Source organism: Rhinolophus ferrumequinum, chromosome 15, assembly GCF_004115265.2.
Source record: "Rhinolophus ferrumequinum isolate MPI-CBG mRhiFer1 chromosome 15, mRhiFer1_v1.p, whole genome shotgun sequence".
NCBI classification, from domain to species: Eukaryota; Metazoa; Chordata; class Mammalia; order Chiroptera; family Rhinolophidae; genus Rhinolophus; species Rhinolophus ferrumequinum.
The window spans coordinates 3110639-3127624 of NC_046298.1; the positions used below are offsets into that span (position 1 = coordinate 3110639).

Here is a 16986-nt window from a genome sequence, read left to right on the forward strand (position 1 = left end):
AGGATGTCAGAAAAGGCTTTGTAAATGAGGTTCAGAACCTTGAGGTGAGAAATTTTTTAGGATAGGTACTTTATTCTCCGTAAACTTTTTTTTGAGCACTTAAGGATACTTTACTCACCTCTAAAGAGCAATATCAATTTGATTGTAATCTGATAACTATTTTGTGTGCATCTATTTATCATGCAGAGAATTTTCTCAGAAATGTTTACAACTGAGAGTTAAGTTTACTTACTGTTATCTTTCGAGGGCAGTCATTAGAACAGAGGCCACTAAGAACTGTGGAAAAAATAAAGAAAAGGCTATTATTACTGATATAATGTAAGCTTATATTTAAAATAAACTAATTGTTTTACTTAAAATCTATTAATATGCTCTATTGGATCCTGATCACAAGCAGAAACTAATTCAGTTTCTTTAGATTTGAGTGATTAAATTTCTATTGTTCACTTTACACCAATGTTTCAAAAGCCTTTATAAAGCAGTGAAGATACTGCCATTTTGTGAAATATGTAAGTGATATAATTAATTATGGTTATATCAAGCTATACCTATTGTTGGTTTTATTTTCCAAGTGGTTAGCTAAATTCCAAGGATGACTTAGGATCTGACATTAGTATCAAATGAAAACCAATTAAAATGTATACTGAGAAAAACAAACAGAACATTTAGTACTTTATATCTCAAACTATACTTTTCCCATTTATCTAGTCAAAGTTTCTGGGTCAGAGATTTTCGGCACGCTTAATAACTATGATGGAGAACATAACTATAAAATCATTGAGGGGTCTAGAGCAAATATACAAAAATAATTTAATGACACATTTATTCTATAATCACCCAAAAAGAAAAGGTTAGAATTTCTGAAGCCATTATGTAAGCAATGAGTTTTGAACACTAACTGTATTACTACCACTTCTGCTTTCTTACAAAGCAGACATTATGTGCTATTAAATACTGTATATGTTATAAATTAAAGAAAGCTGACAATTCCAATCAGTATGCATGAATTATTTCAATAACGGTTAAAATTTCTGTTAGTTCAAATATATCCATGGGAAAAAGGGTTCTTATATTTACTTAAATTCTATGAAAATGACAGTTGTTCTAATAGAAATATACTTAGGCAGGATATATAAAGTACAAAGGCACTAAGAAATGAAACGACATCTTTCATCTCAACAAAAGATACCTGTTCATTCATACTTGATACATTAATGTAATTAATTTCATGTTTACATTAAATACGACTTGAGGAAACAGTGAAATAAATGTTTTATACTTGGAAACAGTTTTCAACGTTTATGTTTCTTACCCCAGCACAGGGACTGGTTCTCACTCTTTTATTCTCAAAGTATTTTTTTGGTTGCTCTTTCCCCACCTCTAGGCAGACATTTGTATTCCTTTGCCACTTGTGCCAAAATGATTTTCATAAACCTTCATTTAAACTACTATTTTGCTGAATAGTAATTCTTTACTCACAAGTCTGTGTTTGTACTAGAATGTAAGCTTTGCATCATTCTATCATTTTCTCAAGGCCTAATCCAACATATTTGCTCAATAAATGCTTATTAAAGCAGAGACAAGATGGATTATTCAGTAAATGGTCCTGTATAATTGACTCCTCGGAGGAAAGTGAAGTTAGACTGTAATTCATAACATAAAAATTACATTTGGCAATGGCCCAAATAATATTAAGAACATTGACACTTCAATAATAAAAAGACAATCAATTACAAAATGGGCAAAAGATCTGAAGGGGCATTTCTCCAAAGATACAGAGCTATACTGAGCTCATGAAAAGATGAGCAATCATTAGCAATCAGGGAAATTCAAACTTAAATCACAATGAAATGCATACTATTTGCAAGAGCCAAGAGGTGGAAGCAACCCAAACCAATGTCCATCGACGATGACTGGCTAAAGAAAACGTGGTCTATATGTACAATGGGACATCACTCAGCTTTAAAAAGGAAAGAAATCCTGTCACATGCTACAACATGGATAAACCCTGAGGACACTGTGGTGAGGGAAATAAGCCAATCACAAAAGACAAATACTGCATGATTCCACTTATATGAGGTATCTAAAGTAGTGAAATTCATTGAAAGTAGAATGGTGGTTAACCAGGCTAAACTCATAGAAATAGAATTATTTCTGGGTTTTGTCTTAAAGCTTTTGGCAGTTATAGTGAAACTACCTCCAGAAAGGTTATCAAGCATCTTTTCAGCAAACATTCTTTCATTGATCTTCTGGTAAGTGCCAAACTCTGAATATGAATTTGCTTTCATATATGCTCCTTCTTAATCCTCACAGTAAGACTGTGAGATAAGCCCAATAGGCTCCACCTCCACCCCCACTTTGTTTTCAGAAGAAGAACCTGGAGCGTGGGCCAGTGCATTACTCAAGGTCACAAAGCAAATGGAACTCTTTTGAAAGACCATGTGGCCATTGAAAAAACACATCATCTTACTTTTATGGGAGATGGGAAATCAATGAATCACTGGATTATTTTATTTTTTGTACAAGAGAAAATGTCTGTCTTGTGTAGCATAGTTGAAGGTATTTACTCAAAATTACATAATCATCTCTTTCATTCTTTATACAGCAAGCTAAAAATTGGTTTGTATCCTGTATCTATTTTTGTTTTTTGCAACACTTCCTCTGTAAAATTTGAAGTTTCATATTGTAGCAATAGGGTCAAAATGATAAGATAAATGCATCATACATATGTACATACCATACATGTCAAATATACCGGGGCTGCCAAAAAAAGTACACACATGACTTGTATTCATCTTTTGTTATCAGTATATATTGAGTATTACAAATTTAATACAGTTTTTTCCTTTCTCATAATGTGTATACATTTTTTTGGCACCCTTTGTAAATGCCTTTTAAAGAGATGTCTACAAAGTACAAATAGAACACGCATTTCCTTGGTTTTTGCAACCACAGATTCAAGAAGGAACAATAGTAACCCTTGAGCTTAATTAATATTCTGCTTGATAATACTGTTTAATTAGGAATTCAGAACTCCCAAATACTATTATAAAGGTGAACCTGTTCTTAGCCTTCAATTATTATTTCACTTACAGAACCTCCTGACCTTTTCCCAGTGACAGGTACCTGGCTACTGCGGCAGGTAAGGCAGATGTAGTCTACACAGTTTTGGGGCTCTACCAACTATGTATCTTTTACATAAAGCAGGAAAAACTGTCTTTAGCTAATTCCAGTAATTATACTGCTTTTGTTAAGGAACACTAAAGAAGAGTGAAATGTTGCATTTCAATTTCTTTATCACTAAGTCCCACCCATCCTTTAGTTTTTCCATCAAAAAAGAAAAGGGACACACCCACTCACACACATACTTACTATCTTCTCCTCTTGCGTTAATAAAGCGAAAAAAAAAAGGTCTGGAAAACATTGGGTTTCTTCAAAGGTACAGCTATATAAGGAACATTTTTATTCTCATTTCGTTCATATTTTTCAGTATATTAATGTGATAGGCTCATCAGTGTGGTTTAAACATAGTTATTAAAATTACATATAACTTCTTCAAAAAGAAAGGAATATGTGAATTAAATGCTGCTGAGAAACAATGTAGCATTTTACATATGTGACAGTTCTTCTATTATTGTTTTTTTTGTCAGTTTCTGTTCATATCAGATTAATTAACTAAATCTACAGGTCATGAGTGTTCCTCAAGAATATATCTCTGTGACGATCTGGCTACAAACCGGAAGCTCAGCTCTTTTCTGGCATCCTCTCCATACAGTACAGGAGACCACCGAGTAGGGCCACCTGCTGCCTCGCGCGCCAATGCACAAGGTGGGAGTGGCAAATCACTTGGCCTCTCTCTGTTTTAGTTTTCGAAAAATCTTTAAAATAATGTGGCTGGACAGAGTAACTTATAAATTTTCTAAAAACTCCCCAAGCCTATGATTCCAAACTGGAATCTGTCTTACTATTAGTAGGCAGTTTCAGGCACTCGATACTCTGACCGAGCACAGAGGGAAGAGGTCTGGTTTTAAGGGGCACTTTGTGTAAGATTGCTCATGTGATAAAACTACCTAGAAGAGTGGGAGCCCTGAACAGGCAGGGTCTGAATGAATGGGGCTGGATGGCCCATGGATGATGTATGTTCTCTCAAGTCAAAAATGCAGAGCACGGCCAAGAGTGTAATTTACTTGGTACACTAATTTTCTGCTTTCCCTTTCTCCTTATGTGTTAAGAATATATTATTTTTCATAAAAGTTATATACTCATGTATTTTCATTTAAAAATGACCATATATAGGTCGTGTTATATATATATATATAAGAAAAGCCATGTAAAACACCTGTGAGATGGCCTAACCCATGATAGCAAATGTCAGCTACTATTGTTATTTTAAATGGATTACGGATTCTGTACTTATGTATTTCAGGATTTAAAAGCATCAGTTTTCAATTCTGCAGCTTCCTTTGGAGTGCCTGAAACTTTAGGAACTAGCAGAAGCAAGCAGAAAATGCTGAGGGCTCATAGAGGTTGGAAGTGGCAATTTTAAAAAATACTTTCCCAGACTTTCCAAATAGGAAAATAGGCTTTTTAAAAAAATATATATATAATAGGCTTCCTTAATCTTTGCAATCAGAAAACAAACCTGAGTAAATACCAAACCAAAACTTTACCAATAAAAAAATGCTTTCAAACTCTCTTGCATAAACAGAAAAGTCGAAGGGTAGACTCTTAGGCGTTTTTATAAATGTCACCCTGAAATTACAATTTTAAGATGCCACAAGGTCAAACTTACTGACAGGTAAAAAGTACCAGGAGTCTATTAAATCAGTGCAAGAACGTAGTTTCTCCAGTGCCATCAGAATAAAAATTCCTTGTGCTTTCATCAGATACAAACTGAGCCCTCGCAACTAAATGCTGCAAGGCAGAACTTTTTTTTTAAAGTATTTCTGTTTTTATTATGGAATGTAAGTTTCCTAAAAAGGGACTTTTCTCTTTTTTTCTTCTTTTTTTTAATAAATTTTATTGGGGAATAGGGCTCCATCGGCTCCAAGCAGTCGTCCTCCAGTCTAGTTCTGTAGGGCACAGCTCAGCTCCAAGTCCAGTTGCCAAGGCAGAACATACTATTGCTAGAGCAAAGCTCGCTTCCTAGATGTGGGACAGTCACACTACTTCTATAAAAGCATATGGTTGTGACAATTTTCTTAAGCAACTGTAACAACCACCGAGCAGGTGTGCTAAAATACATAATAAACGCCAGTTATGGAAAAAGGAAACTTAACAGGATGGGTACTGTATTTGTAGGTTTTGGTTTTTGTTTGGTTTTGTTTTCTTTTTTTTTTACCACTGTGAGTTTCTTGAAGGCAATGGCTATTTTTGTTTGTTTGGTTTATAAGTCTCTCTCTGTTTCTCATTTTAAGTGTCAATGTTTTCCTACTAACTAGTTGATCTTGGCTGAGCCATATTCTAATTTTTAGAAGTTTAAGGATTTTTAACCCTTTCATAAAGTTTTGTAATTATTAGTATTTGTAATCATATTACAAAATTCTATAAAGATCTATTATAACATGTTATAATACCCTTTCAAGTACAGTTGTAAAAAAAAATTTCTAATACCCCTAGAATTTTAAAACCAAAGCTGTTTTAGAAAGATTTATGAAAAATAAGAACATACTTATAGGCTATTCACAGAGTTAAATGAAAAACTGTAATTAAAATACTTAATGAGCTATGTGAATTATTGGTTATTAGTAGATTAAATTAGTTTAAAACATGACTGATGGGATGTGCAATTCATAAGTTTTCTTTAAAATGACAATGCTTATGATCTTAATATTTCATGTGAAAACTATACATTACAGACCATGTATTCTTAAAGATATTAAAAGTATAAAACCTTGGCTTCTAGCTTTGAGATTCAGTTTACGTTAGCTACTTCACACAAAGGACAAAACCCAAAACTAGCAATAATCACACATAAATACTGTGACACCAAACCAATTTGCAGGCTGGGAAAAGGATGAATAGAAAAAGTCAAAGCTAGAAAGGTCAATACTGTATAAATGGTTTTAGAAATGAAAAATCCTTGCCTGGATTATGGATGACTGTTCATATTCATTTTCTGAAAACGTCTTTAGTTTTTGCTTAAGACACATGAATACAAAGCAAATACCAAATCAAATATCATGTGCGAAATAAAGGCCTCCCTCCCAGCCATTCTTGTCATTTAGACATTATTTTAGACAACTTATGGAAATGTTTTTTTATCTGTTATTGATTACCAATATTTCATTCTCTATTTTTTAGTTAAAAAATCGTAAGCTAATTGTAAAAAATATAAATATAGAAACATGTAAGTAAAAAGTGAATCATCTTTTAAGTAATTTTGATCCTGTTCTCTACATGTGCACACATTAAATAGGAAATGGGGTAGGTGTATGTTTTATACATATATAATTTTTCATAACATACGTGAAGCAGTGTGATCATATGAGTTCTGCCTCTGTCACTCCCTGCTCTTCTTCCCACTGGAAAGCACAAGTCTGTTCAGACTCAGAGTCTGATGACCCCCCCCAGGTCGAGGCCATAGGCGTGGGGATGTCAGGGACTCTAGCAGTGTCCCTTAGCAGTGACTGTCATGTCTTCCCCCTCTGGTCGGCTCCCAGCTTGTGAGCCCCAAGGAGCTCCTGCTGGGGAGGAGAGAAGGGAGCAGTGGCAGTCGTCTGTCATGCAGAATTGTATGTGACACAAGTGCTGTTGCCACACATATTATCTACAACACTGATTCTTTTTAGAAATATAAGCAGAGAAAAATCCTTAGACACATGAAGAAAACAACAGCTTAAAAGAAAGAAGACTAAAGTGAGCCATCGTATGAATGGCCTCCATCCAAACAGAACATGTAAGAACACGGGACAATTTTAAAGACTCCCATACTATCTGCAAGAAAAAAATGGAGCAACGTTGATAAAATTTTCTGCTAGCAAAATCAGTGTTGATACGTGAGGGCAAGAGAAAGACATTTTCAGACATACCACGACTTTGAAAATATATTAACCTCTGTACAATTCTCTGAAAAGAACTTGAGGAAGTGCTCCACCAAAAGAAATTAGACTAAAGACAAGGAAAGATGTGGTATGTAAGTAAAATGGTGGCAATAGAGCTGATAAAAATTGTTAAGTTTAAATAATCACTGATGAAATGGTTGTGAACTGTTATGTTAAGAAAAGATTTGTAGAATTGAGGACACAAAAGGTAAAGCAAAATGAACCATCCAGAAGTAAACTTCCACATTATTTCAACAAAATCTGGAAGCAGGCAGGGAAATAAAAGCTTTTGAAAGGTCTCATCCTATTTGAAGTAAATGGTGAAAGTACTATCAGAATTTTGTAAGTGCTAGGGAAATATAGGCTCATATGTATTTGCTAGAAATTTGAGTCAAGTACTAGTAGAATAGAGTTAGGATGCAGAACCTCTAAATGTAGCTGACAAGAATAAGAGAAATACATTGATGAATGGCTGCCAAGTCATAATGATTGTAAAGCACTTTGACTATATAAGGTGCTATATAAATGTAAAATATCACTTATTTGAAAATGGAATGCCTCTGTCTGACTTTACATGTTGACTTAAGTATTTGGTCCCCAATTATATTTAAGTTCCCCTCCAGCCTTTTTCTTGCACCATAGCCCATTTTTTAAAGCAAAAAATTACTGAAATTAGGTTGATTTTTGTTGTTGTTTGTTTTTGTTTTTAGATAGGTCACCTAACAAGAGGATTTTATTTCATGTACTTGCTATTTCAAAGTTCAGGTTTCATTTAGTTCTGTATCTTAAATACAAATTAGTAACTTGGAATCAAACTAAATGAAGAATTTTCAGAAACTGTATTCAGATGTTTGATTTTAAATCCTCACTTCCTTTTTTAATAAGAAAATTGAACAACAAAAAAAAAGAATAGGAGAAAAAGATTAGAGCTAGGAAGTATGATTTGAGGGAGTGAGGGAACCTCCCAATTCTGCAATGCTCAGGGTCCACTGTCCTCACACAGGTGCTTGGGGAGTGTTCTGTGGATCTCTGGTGTCGTGGGAACCAGCAAGGAACAGGAAGAGGATAGATTTACCTTTCACTAGCCACAGAGCAAAGCTTAAGTGAAAACACTGTCACTTCGCCCAGGCTGGTTTGAGCATTAGTCACAATTATTTTAGAGCAAAATCAACTCTGGACATTGTAGATGGCTATGAAAGGGTAATTACATACTAGCAGCTGTCTGACTTAAGGCAAACAACTAATAATCAAAGCAAAGAGTGGAAGGGCATCTCAAAACGACTAGAAGGTTCTTTTTCCCACATGATTGCTGTAAACTGGCATCTCATTTCCCATGACCTTCCTGTGAAGCATGTTATTAATATGTATGTTAGTATCTTTAATGCCAAGTTATCTTGTTTTCTAAAACTAACACCTCCTGCACCAAATTGGCAGTCTCTGAGTATGAGCTTGGAGACGGGGAGGAAACTTCCCCAGGATCCTGTTACTCAGATGCCAGTGCTACCCATCCGGACTTAGGCTAGAACGTTACAGCACAAAGATTCTCCAGACACTCTTAGGTTTTTAACACTTTTTACATGGAATTTTTCAAACATACAAATTAGAATAGTGTAAGGAACCCCACTCACACTTCACACAACTTCAACTGCCAATAACACGTGGCCACTCTTGTTTCATCTGTACTCCCTTTCCTGCTTCCCTGGATTACAGGAAAGCCTCCGACATGTCATTTCATTGCTGCCTCATTATTTAATTCCTTAAAGAAGTTTACTTTTCCTGAGCAGGACCCTAGTGTGTTTACAGGTATTCTGTTACTATAGTTATAAATTATGTCTGCTTTAAGGATCAAAAACTGCAATCATTGGATTAGGACTAATTGTTTATTTTTATTCAACAGGTACTTGTCAAGGGCTACTGTATGCCAGACAACAGGATTAGGTTGGTGCAAAAGGAATTGCGGTTTAAAGGGTTAAAAATCATTGCAAAAAGCGCAATTACTTTTGACAGTTTTCAATAGACAGAAGTTAACTAAATGTGCACATTTTGACTTGATACAGGGTAAGTTTTCTAACAACTAGATGGACTCCTAAAAGAAATGTGTTGCTCTGTGGGAAGTGAGCTTTACTCAGGTAGAAGCTGCCTGAGGTTTGGTTGCATGAGGTTGGTCTCGGGCAAGATGGCTTCTGAGGCCTTTCCTGTCCCTAAGATTTCCTGACCTTTCTGTCAGTTTTGGAAACGTAAATAAATAAATACCAAGGAAGGACTGAGGATCTGAAATTATATTTTTTACACATGGACACTTTCAAAATGATCAATATATTTTTAGAAAAGCAAGACTGACTTCTGCTTCCCACTGAGAATGGCCTTCTCTCTTTAGCATTTTATTATTATTATTACAACGGGAATCTGAATCCCTTCTCACTGTTAGGAAACCGCTGTGCTCTGATTTACTTCTGCTGCACATGACTGACAGTCTGTGCCCTGGGAAAGAGCCTACAGACTCAGGCATGGAAACCGTGGCCTAACGTGGCCTCACACCAGCTAACAGACGCGTGACAAGCAGAAAAAATGCAATCGTACGTCTCAAAGAGTACAAACAAAGAAGCTTTAGTGTCAGAGTAGTTTTGAGGCTTGAATAAAAAAATTTCTATTGTCAATTATTTCTCAAAACTGGAAAAAAAAGAAAGAAGAAAAAGAACTTGCTGAGTACAGGGTGAACCTCTCTTTCGCTTGAATTTTTTCTTACTTTTCAATGCGTAACATCTGCCCTAGAAAGCATGAACTTTCAATCCATACACAGAAACACACCACAATCAGATGAACTAATCTGTGTTTTTCTGAAAGCTTCGAACTTGAGGAAATAGTTTCTTTAAAGTACACTGGCAACTCAAATTAAGGACACAAATCCTATAGCTATCTCTTTAAACAAAAAGAAAATACTCTGAAAGAAAACTATTAATCTGAGTTTCAGATATACATTTGAAACAAGTAACATTCATTTGGTTGGGGCGCCCCAGTAAGGAGACGAGAGCGAGTCCCCTCTTACTCACTGCATTTTGTGTTGTAAGCCTGGAAAACTATGCTAGTTTCCAGTCCCAGAGAATCTGAATCGATGGGTGGACGTGGTAAGTTAAATTGGGACAGAGTAGCTCGTTCACTAAGGCTCAATTTTCCCTTTTCAAGAAACAAACTATTGACTAGCTGGATCCCTAATACTGGAAAATGGGTACAGGAATGCGTCCTTGAGTTCGACTTCTGTATGTTGGTAGGATGCTTGTCTTCTTATCTAGAGGTCTAAAGTTGAAGGAAAACCACTGAGGAGAAAAAAAACATAAACCCTTCAAACTAGGTAAGTTAACAGCATACCAAAGATATAGCGTATTTAAATATTTGTTTAGCTCCAAAATAGCCAAATAATACCCCCTTGAAAATGGCAAAAGAGAGGAGACAATCATATGGATAACAAGTGTAGAAATGGTGAGACTCAATGTAATTATTCTGTGGTTACAGTGGTAATGAAAATGGAAGTCACTCCGAGTTCATTCAAATAAGAGTGAATTTGCTAGAAGTTTGTTGGGAAGCAAAATTACATTTTTTGTTATTTCCATTTCCCAAAATAAATCTCCCAATACTCATTCATTATTCTGTTGCTTTTCTGTTTGGCTATTTATGCCCATTTCAAAACTGTAATATTTATATGAAATACATGTGTCATTCCATTAACAAATGAACTGATATGGCTCTTTTGATGTCAACTATAATAACAAGACAAAAACAGTTTCCTTCTAACACGAATTCATGATGACTCTCAGCCAACTAGAAATAGGGGAAACTTCCTTAACACAATACAGAGAATCTACAAATACCCATAGCTGACATCATACCGAATGGTGAAAGACAGAAAGCTTTCCCCTAAGATCAGAAGCAAAGCAAGGATGTCCACTCTCACCAACATTATCTAACAATGGAAATTCTAGCCAGAACAAGAAAAAAAAGACATAGATTGGAAAGGAAGAACTAAAACTGTCCCTTTTTGCAGATGACATGACTGTGTATGTAGAAAATCCCATGGAATCTAAAAACAAAACAAAACAAAACCTAGAACCAATAAGTCAGTTGAGCAAGGATGCCATATACAAGACTGACACACAAAAATCAATTGCATTTCAAAAACGTGGAAACTAAAAAATATCTACAATCACATTTATAATCACTTCAAAGAAAATAAAATACTTAAGCAGACTTGTAACAAAACATGTACAGGATTTCTATAGCATGTGGGTGGCAGGTGGAGGAGATGGCTATCATGGTTGGGAACAGCTAACAGTGAACAAATAAATACCGTGTTTCCCCCAAAATAAGACCTAGCGGGACCATTGGCTCTAATGCATCTTTTGGAGCAAAAATATTTTATTATTTTATTATAATAAAATAAGACCGAATCTTATATAAGACCAGGTATAATATAATATAAAATAATATCAGGTCTTATATAAAATATAAGACTGGGTATAATATAAGACTGGGTCTTATATTAATTTTTGCTCCAAAAAGACACATTAGAGCTGATGGTCTGGCTAGGTCTTATTTTTGGGGAAACACGGTAGAAGAAACCAGGGCTCCTTGGAGAAAGGTCAGATTTTAGACTTCGGGCAAGGGACACACGAGATGAACCTGAGATATCTCGCTACGCCAGAGAACGTGTCAAAAAGGTACAGAAGCCTGCCCGAAGGAGCTCCTCCTACTGCCCCACTGGGAACAATCTGAACATTAAGAGAAATGATTTTGTTTACGGAACAAAATGTGAATATAGATCTATACTGAAAGATCTTTCTTATAGTAGAATGCCAACTAATAAACGTAGAAGGAATGTTGGAAATAGAGAATCGCTCTTTGACAACTACTGATTCAGGCAGGAGTTGTCAATGGACGCTAAGGCTGGTAGGTAGAGGTTTGGTAAGGGAAAGGATATGAAAGTAATAGCAGAATATATCCCACAAAATATGAATCAGTTACTAAGGTGGAAAGACCTGCTGGTCAGACAATCAAGATGACCAGACGATCAAGGTTAACATCCTGGTCGTGGGACTCGGCATCACGTGCTTCCTGATACGATGCACGGAGAGGGCAGGCACCGTATCGGTTCTCCAACTCCACGCAGTGGAATTTCTGGAAAGAATGTATGACTTGAGTCGGGTAATGAGGAAACAGGGTGGGAAAGCCTGTGTTCTTCAAAGTTGATAAGGACGTGAATAGGACTGTTCCAGATTAAAGAAGTCTGCCAAGATGGGAAAATTAAATGTAACAGGGATTTCTGCACAGAATTCTGGAAAGAAGCCATCATTGGTACTACTAGTGAAATCTGAGGAGTCTCGTGTACAGGATGGCAGTATTGTACTGAAGTTGATGTCCTGATTTGGAGAGTAGGACTATGTCCTTAGCCTGTGGAAAATTTGTGTTGACAGAGAGAAAGAATACAAAAATTAAATGTGAACACTTAATAATAAAACATATAAATCAAATACTCACCAATGACTTTCACAAAATAAGCATCTGCTTCAAAGTTATTTTTCAGTGCATGGATGGCAAAATCGTTCTTTGTATATCCTTTACTTAGTACCATAATGTCCAAGATCCCCTGGAAAAAAAACAACCACCAAAAGCGGTAAGAACAAACTACAAGACTGAATGGGAAAAGGATGGAAATGTATGGCATGTTTATCAGGTACACATAAGCCTTATTCAACTTGTTTAAAATAAAAATACGACTAAAATATATAAAACCTTGAATAGTAAAATACAAATAAAATGAAAAAACGTCTGTAATTTTAATCTTTGCGGGTAACAGCATTTGGCATTATTTCCTTCCAGTCACATTTGCATGAATTTTCACAGGCCTATGGTATGAACTGCCAAAACATGACCAAAATCAGAAAAAGAGAGCACCTTTTTATTTGCTCTGGCTACCACTGCGTATTATCATCTCTTTTTCCCCCTAAAGGGGAAGCTTTGCTAATTTTATGGGAGGGAAAAAACGGTGTGCTCATTTAAATTTCCATGCAGCTGACTCTTTTTTTTTCCCTTCAAAGATTTTTTTATTGGGGAAGGGGAACAGGACTTTATTGGGGAACAGTGTGTACTTCCAGGACTTGTTTTCCTTTTAGTCTTAGTTGTGGAGGGCGCAGCTCAGCTCCAGGTCCAGTTGCTGTTACTAGTTGCAGGGGGCACTGCCCACCATCCCTTGCGGGACTCGAGGAATCGACTGGCAACCTTGTAGTTGAGAGCCCACTGGCCCATGTGGGAATTGAACCGGCAGCCTTCGGAGTTAAGAGCATGGAGCTCTAACCGCCTGAGCCACCGGGCCGGCCCGTAGCTGACTCTTAATAATGTCGATCATTTACCATATTTTTTCACGTTAGTCATTTGTGTTTTTTCTGTAGACTCTATTCTGTTGCTCGAGAGGGAGTTTTTGGTGATGCATATCAGTAAAAACTCTTTTTATATTAAGAATATTATTTGATTCTTTCATCGCAAATTTATTTCCCAGATTTAAAAACAATTTTAAATTTCATTCATTTAAATTTCATTTATGATTTTTTTATATGCAGAAATTAAAAACTGATTTTTATGCCTGATCACTGCACTGTACATTTGAAGCTGAAGCGGAACAATAATGACTGTCAACTACAATTTTATATATATATATATATATACATATATATATATATATACACACACACACATACATACACATACACACACATATATATATATACACATACATATATATATAGTTACAAGAAGTGGAGTACAGCATTAGGAATAGACAGTGGAAATGTAACAGCTGTGTGCGATGTCAGAGGGGTAGTAGATGGGGGAGGGGGTTTATCACTGTGTGAGGGATATAAATGATAAATGTCTAACACACTGTTTTGTACACCTGAAACTAATACAAAAATTGATTTGGAGTTAATTCCTTTGTGATATTTTTGTCAATTGCTTTTATGCTTGAAAACTGCTAATAAAAAGTGAAATAACATGAGATTTGGTAGCAGAGAGACAGGAAAACAAGGACCTCAATAATTCTATAATTGAGAATCAGCCTCTTATAAAACAAAACAAAAAAACAAAAGCAAAAATGGGGTTGGGGGAGCCATAAAAGTCTGGTGAGCATTTAACTTTTTAAAACAATCAAGTTACTTTACAGGATATATTGTGTTATAGCAACTCTGGAGTTTAACACACTTATCAGAATGTATTATTTTTCTGAGGGGTAAACTGGCTTTTCACATTAGAAAGGAGGAAACCAGGGCCCTGAGAGCCTGTCACAAGGTCACCTGGAAACTGAAGACAGTCACAACAATCTGGGGTGACAGCTGCTCTCTGTGGTTCACAGCGTTAGGAGAGTCCTGAACTCCTCTGTGATCTGGTGCAGGGTCAAAGCTGTTATCTGTTGGCCGTGCTCGGCTACTGGTGCACACACACACTCGCCAGTCTCAGAACACGATGCTCTGGTGGTTTCACCTCAATAAGCACAAAATGAGATAGAGGCGTTTTCCTATTTCCCTGTACTGATCAGCCAGTGGTATCAACAGATTTGTTCCCTCTGCCATTCAACAATTAAAAGGGGCTTTCTTTAATGAACTCATTTGCTGTCGTGATCTCATCTACATTTTCTGGTCAAATAGGCTAAAGTGAAAGAAACTGAGACGGGGTGGACAGCAATTAGACTCCAACACACACGAGAGCTCTGAACTCACATCTTCGTAAATGTCAAAGAAGGTCGCAACCATGGCATCTCTGATTTGATTTAGGTCCATCAGCTCCCAATAGACTTTAAACATACGATGTGCCCCCTCACAGCTTGCATTATTACAAGGGACATTCTCCAGTAAAAAGGCCTGCTGATTGCTGTAAGACAAAGGAAAGGCATTTAGGTAATACAATTCATCAATGTACATCATGTTATCTGTAGTCGACAATACTGTATCGTATACTTGAAATTGCTATGAGTAGAGCTTTAATGTTACCATAACAACAAGAACAACAGAATGGTAATTATGTGAGATAAAGGATGTTAACTGCCTTTAATGTAGTAAAATATGCCTGTGTTTCCCTGAAAATAAGACCTAGCCAGACAATCAGCTTTAATGCGTCTTTTGGAACAAAAATTAATATATAAGACCAGGTCTTATTTTACTATAAGTTAATATAAGACCTGGTATAATATGATATGATATGATATAAGACCAGGTCTTATTTTACTATAAGATCCTGTATAATATAATATAATATAATATAATATAATATAATACAATATAATATAATACCGGGTCTTATATTAATTTTTGCTCCAAAAGATGCATTAGAGCTGATAGTCTAGCTAGGTTTTATTTAGGGGGAAACAGGGTGTATATATGTGTGTGTGTGTGTGTGTGTGTGTGTATATAAAGATCACATTGTATACCTTACGCTTATACAATATTATACGTCAATTATATCTCATGAAACTGGAAAAAAAGAAAAAAATCAGAGATATATGGAAAATCTCCAAATATAGGAAATTAAATGAAACACCACTAAGTAATTTCTGAGTAAAAGAAAGATTCAAAAGAGAAATTACAAAGTACTTTGAACTGAATGAAAATGGCATATAAGATTTGTGGTAAGATTTGTGGTACGTCACTAAAGTAGTATTTAGAGAGAAATTTATGGCACTAAACACTTTATTAAAAAAGAAAGGTCTCAAATCAATGACCTCAGTTTCTTCCTTAAGAAACTGGAAATAGAAGAGCAAATGAAATGTGAAACAAGCAGAGGAGAGGAAATAATAACACAGAGGAAAACAATGAAGTGGAAAACAGAAAAACAATAGAGAAAATCAATGAAACAAAAGCTGGTTCTTTGCAAAAAACAATTTTAAAATTGATAAACCTCCAACCAGAATGGCCATTTAAAAACATTACAAAGAGAGAAGATACAAAGTAAAAATCTTGGGAATGAAAGAGGTAACATCACTACAGATTTTACTGACATTAAAATAAAGGAAGGTTATGAAAAACTTTGTGCCAGTATAATTAATAAGTTACATGAACAAATTCCTCGGAAGTCATAGACTACCAAAGCTTGTTCAAAAAGAAATAGATAAAGAAGCTGAAATTGTACTTTTAAACCTTTTTTTTTTTTTTTAATTGGGGAAGGGGAACAGGACTTTATTGGGGAACAGTGTGTACTTCCAGGACTTTTTTCTAAGTCAAGTCGTTGTTCTTTCAATCTTAGTTCAGCTTTTTAAGTTGTTCTTTCAGTCTTAGTTGTGGAGGGCGCAGCTCAGCTCCAGGTCCAGTTGCCGTTGCTAGTTGCAGGGGGCGCTGCCCACCATCCCTTGCGGGACTCGAGGAATCGAACTGGCAATCTTGTGGTTGAGAGGATGTGCTCCAACCAACTGAGCCATCCGGGACGCAGCTCAGCTTAAGGTGCTGTGTTCAATTTTAGTTGCAGGGGGCGGAGCCCACCAATCCCTTGCGGGACTTGAGAAATTGAACCAGCAACCTTGTGGTTGAGAGCCCACTGGCCCATGTGGGAATCAAACCGGCAGCCTTCGGAGTTAGGAGCATGGAGCTCTAACCGCCTGAGCCACCGGGCCGGCCCAAAACCTTTTTTAAAATCCCAAAAAACTCCAGACCCAGATGTTTTCACTGATGAATTCTACCAAATATTCAGGGAAGAAGGAACAGTAACTCTACACAACCTTTTCAGAAATTAGATGAGGAAGACATACTTCCCAACTCATTCTATGAGGCATTACGTACCAAAATTAGACAAAGACATTATACAAAAACTACAGAACAATATTCCTCAGGAACATAGATGCAGCGGATTTTAACAAAATTCTAGTAAATACAGTCAGAATTTGCTCTGCACAATAGTGTTCACTGAAATTCGA

The 16986-nt window shown here is 36.0% G+C and overlaps 1 protein-coding gene across 1 annotated transcript in view; it reads right to left on the reverse strand.

Annotated features, from left to right (window-relative positions):
• ITFG1 (integrin alpha FG-GAP repeat containing 1) overlaps window positions 1–16986 on the reverse strand; it is a 128188-nt gene that overhangs the window by 33904 nt on the left and 77298 nt on the right. Inside the window, exons 11-13 of the mRNA XM_033129558.1 lie at window positions 14804–14954; window positions 12573–12681; window positions 233–276 (exon numbers count right to left, since the gene is read on the reverse strand). Of these exons, the coding sequence (XP_032985449.1) occupies window positions 233–276; window positions 12573–12681; window positions 14804–14954 (304 nt within the window). The remainder of the gene's footprint in view (window positions 1–232; window positions 277–12572; window positions 12682–14803; window positions 14955–16986) is intronic.